This window comes from Trichoplax adhaerens, genomic scaffold (assembly GCF_000150275.1).
Source record: "Trichoplax adhaerens TRIADscaffold_15 genomic scaffold, whole genome shotgun sequence".
NCBI classification, from domain to species: Eukaryota; Metazoa; Placozoa; class Uniplacotomia; order Trichoplacea; family Trichoplacidae; genus Trichoplax; species Trichoplax adhaerens.
Genome location: NW_002060957.1, coordinates 861,112 through 872,944, shown reverse-complemented (window position 1 = coordinate 872,944; position 11,833 = coordinate 861,112). Strand labels below are relative to the sequence as shown.

Genomic DNA, 11,833 nt, shown 5'->3' with positions numbered 1-11,833 from the left:
TAAATGAATTAAGAGAATAAAAGAGGAAAAAAATAACCGTCATCTGCACACGCACCATTTAGCTCAAGAAACAAGTGATCCATTGATGAGTACTGCTAATAGGAAGAAATTGAGTAAGTGATTGAATTGATAGGAGAGTTGTTAGCTTACCAACTACTGGGTTTTAAATTAACGTAACAGCAAAGAAGCCATAGGAACTGTTTCAATGTGTGATGAAACAACATTCTCTAAACAATTCATTTGAATACAAGTAATCACTACAGTTGGAATTTAAACATTGCCTATTCTTTGCAATTGATTCGATACCATCTGCTGTGTCTTTCTTCCCCCAAAAATATCTAAATTAAGTCCAGAGAGAAGTATTGAAAGCCATTACCACTTATTAACAAGTTAATATTGATTGATTACATCTTGATTGTCGTTGATTTCCTCTATCTTACATCATTTTCTATTTACAAGGTAAGAGATGGAGAGTTGATTTTGATTTGATATTTTTTGTTGTTGTTGTTTTTCCCTTTCCTCTTGTATCCTTCTTTATACGATACTAATCCATGGAACATGGATTGCAATAGGATAAAATCATGTTGCTAAAACAAGCTAAACTCTGTTGATTATCAATTTGCTTGGGGATGTTTTTTTTTGTTGTTGTTGTTGCCAGACAATTAATGAGATGATGCTGTCTATATGAATAACGTAACTCCCATCGTTTCTAACGTTGATTCTTGGCCTTCTGGCGGTAGTCATAATAGCGATGATGATCCTATCAACTAGTTTTACTAATTTTCATCATCGATTGATAAATCATTTGATTATCCCGTAGCTACTAAGTAGCATTGCCAAGCAAGATAGTCGATCACATTGTTTAATTCCAAGTCATCAACATGCGCCATGTAGCGAATCAAGTAAACGTTAGCAACCATCGCTAATAGGATTGTCCAATTGAAGGACGATCCTAAAGGGCATGAAAAATGAAACGGATCAAACAGTAGATTGTTGATTTTTCCCTCTCGCTACTAGTGTAAAAAAAATGTGCACATATCTTATTTCTCGCCCATGGTACGCTTTTCCTTCCACAAAAGTTAGCTTGCAACTTTTTAAAAATCATCAGCGAAACCGTATGTATTTTATAACTCGATCTGAGATAGAATTTTTGTTAATTCTTTAAGCTATTTAGGAAATTTCTTTTAGCCTAAATCTGTGCTTAGCTCTCTAGCATAATTGATACTTCTTTAGTTCTATCGCGTATAATCAAGAATCTTTCATATTGATAGTGATAGAGAGTATATATCCATTCGGCCTTCATCAATTTTTAATTGTCTCTAATACTCATAAAATTATGTTATGTTTTTATATATGGGATTTAAGACCGTTTAAATTGTTATTTATCATCCATCAACGCTTGCATGGATAATTTATCGTCAGCTCTTCGTTCTATGACTACAAAGGAATAGATCACTCAAATAATTTCACATTTCTCTTACCAATAGCATAACCAATACTAACTATAGTCAATATAGCCGATGATTCTATAGGGCCTAGAATCTATTTTCCGACATTGAATACTCTTTATGGTATCTGTGCAAGATACTCAATAGTCAGTTTTGTGGGGAATTTTTAGCAAGAACTTGTCTGTACAATTTATTCTGCTCAAATTTGATTGTCATCCTTTCTAAAAGTGAGCCAATCATCCCTAGCCAGTAATTTGGGACTTTATTTCCTTTACTTTAGCTCTTAAAGGAGGAGCAATCACGCTGTTATTAATGTGTTTCCGACTAGATTGCAAGAAAATACATCTATTTAAAGATGGATTAGAGTTTATCCCAAGTAGTGATTGTTATACCATAGATAAGCCAATATAGATAACTCTTATCAACATCATGCTCGATAATATTCATTTTAATAACTTGGAAACGTAAAGATGACTCTATGGATGTTAATACTGCTACTGATGGCCATTCAGGACAAACATAAACATCTGTCGCCTATCATGATGATGTGCCCTTGTCATTATAATCCATCTCGTAAGATTGACTCTAATTTTCCATGTCTCAAGCTTAGCAACAGACTTCACTAGATTATCTCATATAATTCAAAACCACTTTTAATATATAGCATAATACGAACTAATAGATGAGTTAAACAAGTCTAGCTTGTGGATTCAAGTCTTTGGAGAAATAGGATGGCAATAGAATAATCAATGCTGAATTTCTGTTGTAAGAAAGGCACAAAATTCATCTGATGAGAACCTACGCCATATATATTATATGTTATAGCTTGCATCAATTACGTGTTATTAACATGATAAAATATTTCTTTTCTGCTCATCATCATTATCATCATTATCTTTCTGTTATATTTCTAAAGTGTCAAATCAATTATGATGGAGTAGCATGATACCATCGCAGAGAAGAAGAAAAATACTTGTTCAACAATTGCTATTTTCTCTTCCTTTCTTGATATTTTATTTTACTGTAGTTTATATAAATATATAAACATAAGGAAGGAACAAAAGCAATTTGAAGGAGATTGTGTAATCGTTGATCGAAAATAAGGACTAATCTTATTTGATTCCAATCAATTTAAACTACTAGAAAGGAAGTTGATCCAGAGGTAAATCAGAAATGCCCGAGTACTTACCTGATATCATTGACAAATAACATAGATTAGGATGTGCGTCCCCTATAAGCGTACAATTTCTTCGAGTTTAGTCTATTCTTGACCTAGATCACTGATTTAGAGCCTAAAATTTCGTTATTAGGTGTGCATTGATCTTATTTTGATTTAAAAGCGCATTCGTTCAGGGTTGATATTAATAGATTGTCAGGAGTAATATCGAGTGGTATTATAACCTAGGGTTTCACTGTTATGTTTAGATTGATCTTGTTTAGATTTGAAAATGCATTGGTTGAGAGTTCATGAGCAAAATTAACTTGTATCATCCATCCATTACCTAGAGTATTATTGCTACTGGATTAATCTTATTATGATTTGAAAATGCATTCATCGGGAATTTATATTTTATTGCTACATATATAGTCATTTTCTTTTTTTCATATTGATCGTGACTGCATTATCAGCGCTTTTATTGAACGATTGCAAGTATCGTTGATTTCAGGTTTAGGATTTAACTACCTACACCTAAATTCATTTTCTATACTTTTTGATCGACGCCATTTCCATTAGCTGATATTAGCATTGATAGAGTGCTAAATGCAACACTTATTTATATTATAAGGATCGATTTTGGCTTGAGATTTGACAGCTCTGTCGAAATTTATCTTTCTTTGATTTTGATCGATTTCCATCGCAATAGCTAACATTTATACTGGTAGGTAGATGCAAAAAAGACTGATTTGTATCACTAATTTACAACCTAAAATTTTACTACCATAGGTCTTTGTTCATCTTGCTTTGATTTCAAACGAACTAAGCCAGGTCAAATAAGTGTGGATGATATTAATCAATTTCTAGAAAAAAGCGCAGTATTCACTAGCAAGATATATATAAATCATGGATGATAAGAGGAGAGTAAGACTACTTTCATGCTTAAATTGGCTCTATTTTGAAGTGCCTAAGTTAAATATTTATTTCAATGGATTACTAAATGTATTGCCATAACTACGAGTCTTACCTTCATGCTTGGAATCAGCTTTCTTTTATTTTTAAGAGAAATTTCCCTTCTTTTTTATTTAAATCGATTCAGACAACATTAGTTGATATATAAGACTAGATTGCTAGGAGGAATAGGAACTTGAGCACTTATTTATGAATTGCCACTTTGCTAAATTGAATATCTAAATTAAAACCATCATATAAATCTAAGAAGACTACATGAAGAGATTTTTATTTCCATGATTTACAAGAAAATACTAATTTGTATCGTCTTTTTCTTACTTGCAGTGATTCAAATTTCCATACCTGGATTTCGATTCGATTGGCCAATCCGTAACGAGTACCTGCTATAAAGAAACATTATTCTGAATCGAGCCAATTAGCAATCTTTTCAATTAACAACCATTAAGCATAATTACTGGTCTATTTCATTATATTGTTGCGAAATCTTTATATTCAACCAATTAATACTTCAAGACAAAATTCTAGCCATCGCTACAGCCATTTCTCAAGACGTAGAGTGCCAGGAAAATTTCAAATTTGTTCCATCAAATAGTAAGTGAAAAGGAAAAGATTTATTTTACGAGACGAATGACGGAATACATGCTCTACATATTCTATTCACTTTAGTTAGATTGTCTTAATCTCGTCCTATGTTGATATTATTTTTACGGTACTGTAGTTTAGATATCGTAAGAGTAAACAAAAGTATTAAAAAGAACTTTTCGTTGATCAAAAAATTATAATGAATCGAGTTTTGATTAGAATCAATTCAGACTAAATGCGTTGACTTTTACTGTATCAGATTGCGAGGAAAAATTCTAGCTTGCATTACCTATTTATACTTCATCTAGAATTCTGTGCTATTCGATGTCTGAACGATTTTATTTTGATTACAATCGAGTTAGGCTTTATGAGTTTGCATTTAGTTCAATGCATTACAAGGAGGAATGTTGACTTGCTTCATCCGTATAGAATTTAGAACTTTGCGCAATTTCATGTCTGAATTAATTATACTTTACTTGGAATCAACTTATACTATATACATTTGCCTTTACTTTAGTAGTTTGTAAGGGAAAATATCGACTTGCATTATCTGTTTATAATTTAGAGCTATGCACTATTAGATCTCTGAATTAACTCTGTTAAGATATGAACTAATTTTGCTCTGCTAGATTTTAAGGAAATATCGACTTGCATTATCATTTATAATCTACGATTTCCATCATAAGATTTCCAAATTAAATTTTACTTTGATTGAAATCAATTTAGATTCTATGAGTTGCCATTTACTTAAATTAATAAATTATAAGGCTTTATCTTATAGGGCAAAGCGCTATTGCATGTCAAGAATTATTTTTACTTTAATTTAAATCACTTTAGATTTTATAAGTTTTATTTTTACGACAGATAAGCACGACAATTGGCTTATATCATTGATTGATTGATCAATATGAATTTTGCTAAATTAAATACTCAAATTAATTCTATCATGCTTTTAAACGGTTGATAGTACATATGTTGATGTTAATTTCAATGTATTGCGACTAGGAATGTTCCCTTATATCATCAATTTTCAAATTAGTTTAATATCTAAATTAGTTTTTTATTTTGGTTGGAGTAAGTTCATTATAGTAAGTTGAAAGAAGGATTATGAGCTTGTGCCTTCGATTAATTACATAGATATTTTCTAAATCGCATGCCTTGATTAATCCTATCTTGCTTTCAAGCGATGTAGATTACTTAAGTTGATATTTATTTCGATGGATTACAAGAAGGAATGTTTAACGTATATCATCAATTTAATAACATAAAATTATGCACATTTAAACATCGAAATTACTCTTATTTTAATTAGAATCAGCTTACCTTATGAGAATTTTATTGATCGATTGAAGGGGGATGATGAGATTGAATCATCGGTTTATCTCCTCCAAACTTGCAAAATCGCGTGCATGTATTCACTATGAATATATTATGATTTCAATCTATCTAGAATGTAAGATTTGATCAATTTCCAGAACGACTAGAAGGAATACTAACCTGGATCATTGATTTCTTGCAGTAGAGTGATACTAAATTTACTCACTTGGATTTCAATTTCATTTGGCTAGCTAGCCATCACTACAATCAAGAATCGAAAAGTACTGTTACATTTTCAGCAAATTATATCAAAATTTTCACATCTCATTAACATCTAAGGATAAAATTCAGCCTATTAATAAGGTTATTTTCCTACGACGTGGAGTACTAGACGAAAATTAAACTGCAGCTATCAAATAGTAAGTAAAAATAAGAGATTGATTTTACTAGCTCAATGATAGAAAGATATATCGTTTCACTACTTGCTCAGGCTGATCACTTTCGTGGTATACAGTGGATTTTATTTCTTGATTATATCCGACTATTCGTTGACAAAGTTGTATTTGAAGATTAGGTTTCCAATCATGGTATGATTGGTTCTTAATTAATAACCTTGGATGAGCTTCTTTCCTACATTCCGCTATTTCCATTCAATCACTTTCTGTAGTAGTTAGTAGTTACAAATTAAGATGAAATAGTAATAGCTAAGATGGATATTTCATGGAAATTGAATGAATAGACGATAGTATCGGGCAAATTTATACTTTGTCCAGGTTGATAGAATTGGTGTTAAGGCTTTATAAATATCGATTTTAATCCTATAAAGAATACTTTCACTATAGACAGAAAGATATTAAATTAATGCTAAAGGAATGGATTATAATGTTAATAGATGGAATAGATTAAATTGTTACTACAAGAATCTAGGGTAGCGAGTTATAGATACAGATTCGTTTGAAATTCCTGTTTCCTAACTTTAGATTGATAATGATATTACTGAGTGTAAAAATTATTTAGTTTACTTCGTTTGTAAATCAGTGGCGGAACTAATAATTATTATTATCAATGTATTTAATTGGAAACATTGACAATTGCGCTAGAAGACAAGTATATTGAATCTAGAATGAAAGGGTTTGGAATGAGATATACAAATGTAAATACTCAAGTTGACCATTAGTCAGATCAAAGATATTCAATCAAAGCAAAACTGATCGATAATATAAATTGCAGATGCAAATATCTTTCATTTAGCACTATATGAATTCGTAGTTAAAATCACAAGTATCGTAGAGGTAAACCTTTTACCTATGTGGTAGACATGTATTGATCTATCTACATTGCTAAAGATTAGGATAACATCTATCGATGCGACTAGATTTCATTCCTACTGCAGGAATACACAATTAGCCTAGTAGATGAGATACCAATACCTTAGGCAGTTATCATAGCAAAGACTGTTAAGAGAAAATTTAGATATAATGCTATAGAGGTACACTGGAAAATCTCAAGAAACGACCTATAGGCAAATTATTTAATCATGAATAAAAACAGTAGCAGTAGAACTAGAGATTAGCAAACTTCATCACTTCCAACTTCCCTATGAATAGGAACATCCGGGATTGTGACTTACAGAATAACAATTTATTTTCAGAATTAATTTTAACTGTCAAAATATTGGTTGAGTAGCATACACCGATTCTTGACGTATTGTATAGATCCTGAATCTTTCTATTTACGGTTGAATAAGTTATCCAATTTGATTTAATATAATATCTAGATTTCTATTCTAGTTGTGATTTATTAAGATATTGTTTCTATTTAAATAGTAGAGAAATGAATAAAAAAACACCATTCATAGCATCAGCAAGTTGATTTATATTGCTAATGTTTTACCTAAATTCCACCTGCCAGTAAATTGCATTTTAAATTAATCGATATATGACTTTAAAACCGTAAATAATGTTGTCACTAGAATAGAGCTCTGCTATTTTCTCTATGAACGATTACTAAACTTTATTTATTGCCCTTGAAGGGTAATTATTAATCGTTAATTAATCCATGTTATTCTCCAAACCTTTGAATGGTAACACGGCTTAACAATAGCTAGATCGCTGTTTATTAACGAAATTTTATAGCTTTAACATTTTTAAATTGAATTCCTTCATGACTCTCAGTCTATGGCATGCACGCCGAAGTCTTCTTTTAAAAATAGAAAATATAGGCTAGTGAAAATGTGTAATCTTAATGCGGATAAATTTATGACTAATTTATTACCTACTTCATAATAATCAATACAGGAAGAAAAGGGAGAAGAAGACGTAAATATTTTAAAATGATCTTTCATATTCATACTTTCGACAGAGAAACATTATGCTTAAGTTGCCTTGATACTAGCAATTTCTTTTCATTCGAGGTTGATAATGAATCATTTAAAATTAGCCTATCATAGGTATTAAATATGGAGATTGCTTTCCTTTTCGATTAGGATATAGTCTTAATAAAGCAATTAATTACAAGACCATCTCTAAACCGATAAATACGAAATAGATGTGATTCCTTTTTGGAATACCCTAACCATACTTATAATGACGTTTTCAAGTCACCTATTTGCATAAGTTAGACTAGCTGCCAATCATTTGCGCATTGTTTTATCTCTTGATTAATATTTTATTGATATCAATAGAAATAATGATAGTTGAAATAAAGGTAGTAGATGAAAATATCAAATTTAAAACATTCAAATAATTTGGTAGCTTTATGAAATCTTTTTCAAGCTTAATTTAGCTCATATTACTATTATGGTACTCTAAAGCTAGTAAAGATTGCAGTAGTAGTTAGTCGCTTTACCTTCATAGAGTATTTTTACTCGGTGTTATTGCTGGAAAGAGAGATATTAGCTACATACAACTGTAATGATAATCAACTTGAAATCTTCATAGCCACAATTCAAAGTATCAATCTTTGGTACTAGATTGAGCCGATATAGTTTGTTCTTTACGTAAAAAAATGCGTCAAATAGCATAGACGTAGCATTTAATCTAAATTAAATGCAATATCTATTCAACCTTGATAATCGATTTTCTTTTCTTCAAGAAAAAGTTTACTTTGACAGCAATACTAGTAAAATTTTACATTTTGTGTACACGGCTCAAACAGATTTATTTATACTAATTCATAACGACAAAGTTGATACTAGTATATTAAGCTTCTCAAACAACTTTATTCTTGCCTTGCATTATATAGTAGCATATATCCAGCTACGGATTATCCATACGTCAGGATAAAAGAACATCATTATCACTTTTCGACTTTTATTATTTTGTTTTTTTCCGCTCAATTATTTTGTTAAATAGAATGGATTCCAATTACAGATATCCACCATATCTAGTATTATGTAGCAAAATAATCGAAATTAAATATTCTACTCATAATCATTTTGTTTCTATTTTAACAAACTAGCTTCCGTATGCTACGCCATTGATTATGCAGTCACTTCTAAAGCTATAATGCAGTGTTTATGCTGAAAGTTATGAATTTCTCTACTACAAATTTTATATTACTAGTGACATATCCACTAGATTTATGAAATATTGTTGATAATTTGATCTATTTAGCAAGCTGTTCTCTGTCCAAATCACACCTTCTAATTTTACTGAGTTTGTTACATAATTCTTCAAGTATTACTAGTTACAGACATGGCACTCTTGACGATTTAATAACTAGAGAAAAAGGCTAGATCAACTTTATAATTCATCACTTTGTCACTATGAATTTAATGTTTACTTCATTTTGATTGATATCTATTACGACCTTGCTTTTCTGATTTGATAATAGCATAGAATGACTTTGTGTTTTTGAAAGCTAAATAATGTCAGAAATATTATAGGGGCAAACATGAATCAACGTTTTGACACAGTGCTCGTCCATTCGAGATTTCTTTGTTTTGCTGCTTCTTGTATCACAATTTCGCTATTTTATATATTTTAGTTAATAGTACTGTACATGTATTCAATAGTGAAATCAGAGAAATAAATGAACTGCATGGATGAATCACTTTTTCAATCAAAACGCTATCGTAGCCTAAGTTCTTAGGACAACATTTGGTATATTTATAATATTAATGTTTCTAATTTTCATTTACGTATTCAGTGTCCGAATCAAATAATGAACATTTTAGCAGTAAAAAAATGGCCATTCGCGTTGAAAAAAAATTATTGGGCAGGATGGCAACGCGAGGATTAGCCAAAATGTTCATCGATGATAGTGTTGGCTCATTACTGGATAATATTTACACTATGGCCAAATTGGAAATGAAAGAGAAGAAAAAAGCTGAAAAATTAGTTAAAAACATCTTGAAAATCATTGTTAAAATTGGCATCTTATATCGTTATGAGCAATTGAATGAGGAAGAACTAGAGATTGGACACCAGTTGCAAGATAAATTCCATCAATTAATCTTAACCATTATCAGCTTTCGTGAGATTAGTTTCACATTTGATAAGCGTTACCTAATTAGAATGTTAAATGAATGTAAACAGCTGATTGATAGCTTAATCAATCGCCATTTAACCGATAAATCGCATAAAAGAGTTAAAAATGTATTTGAATTTTATTCCAACGAAGAATTTATTGAGAGAGCATTTGATCGCAATGATAAATTTAATGTTATTATGGATGAAATTGTTGATAAATTGAATCATCTCGTAGAGAGTGGCCAGTTATAATATACTATTTCATCACCATACTGAGGAATGGGCTTTCACGATATTTTTTATTATTGCTGTGCTCTTTCTGATAGGATACATCAAAATGATTTGTCCGCAATAGAAAAACAAATTGATATCGACTTGATCTTATTGTTACAAGCGAACAGCTCTATTATCGTTACAGGATAACCTACCCTTAGCTTGGTCTTATTTGAATACATTTCTAATTTTCAGCACTGACCATTATATGTTTATTTCTTCTAGTTTATAACTTAAATAGCGTATAAGTAACTATGCTAATCTGTTCATTTTATCAAATATGATTACTTTTAAATTAATATGCCTAATTAACTAGCGCAGATGATAAGAATAGCAATTTAGGCTTATAACTGAAATGATTTATGCATTCTATAACAAAATTCTACATTCAAGAATTAGCTATTACTTTACTGTAATATTTCTCAAACATCTAATTGATAAAAAATCAATCCTAGGAAGCTAATATGTACATTTAAAAGCTAGACTGATAGAAATTCATAAGCCAGAGACGATAAATTGAATAGTTTATGTACTAGTAGAGCTTGATATGCAGTTATGATTCTATCGCATTTATTGTGGTTCCGTACCTGTAGATTGATTAATATTCTTGCTCAATGATAGATGGTTTTCTTTTCGAATATCTTGGATAAAAACTATTTAAAAAAAATTGCTTGATTTGTTATGTGTAAAATTTTATATCTAGCTCTATAATTCAATTGAACTCATATCACCTGTGATAGATTGGTTGCGTAAGATTTTCTACCTGTGTACGAGGGTTAGCTATATCCATAAACATTCAAGAAGGGAACATGAGTGAGGAGAGCAAGAGAGAGAAAGAGCATATATGTCTGAGAGAGGCTTTATTAGTGCTAGTCAGCAATGAAGAGAGGTAAATGAGAGAATTAAAGATATCTGATAGCTGTTATGTATTCATAAAAACCTGTACTGTACGTTGTTACCACATCATTTTTGTCCAGCATATATCTAAGGAATTGCATGTCCATTGCAAATATTATCAGTTACCTGTAGCCATCATCAAAATGATTTTATGTCATCATTGCAACGTTTAGTAAATATATTGAAATATTTTTCGATCAGTAAAAGCTATGCATGAAAGTTATACAAATTCGTCTCTAAAGCTGTTAAATGCCCTTGAAAATCCTTAGATAGGAATCAATTAAAACAAAAACAGGTATTCATTAAATAATGAATCAATTTATAGGGGTATATTTCAATAGGGTAGCAAAAATTTCTGATAAAACTAGAAAATTTTTGTTCCCATAGTCACGTTAACTGTGCAAGTGTGCGCGTACTCTGTATATTCAGATGATAAATTAGATCCTAAAGAGATCAAACATGTATCTGCTGTATGTTATTTGTCTGATTATTAATTGATTAATTATTACACTAGCCATATTACTGCAAAATCTAGCAGCGAATCTAGAATCAAAGAGGCCATGAATTAATGACAAATGAATGAGAACTATTGCCAACTGCTTTACCGTTCTGGTCGTATTTTCATATGGGAATATACCATCAATACCATTACGTATCAACTATTTCAAGCTTTGTCCGATTTCTATTTCTTTTATGAATCGTAATCGAACTTCAGA

At 30.6% G+C, this 11,833-nt stretch overlaps 1 protein-coding gene across 1 annotated transcript; it reads left to right on the top strand.

Moving 5' to 3' along the window:
• Nucleotides 1-9,647: 9,647 nt before the first annotated feature.
• On the top strand, nt 9,648-10,199 carry TRIADDRAFT_30950 (uncharacterized protein; the record flags this gene model as incomplete). Its single annotated transcript, XM_002116436.1, has 1 exon — nt 9,648-10,199. A coding segment is annotated over one exon (552 nt), but the record flags the coding sequence as incomplete, so codon positions are not given.
• Between the last annotated feature and the right edge of the window lie 1,634 nt (nt 10,200-11,833).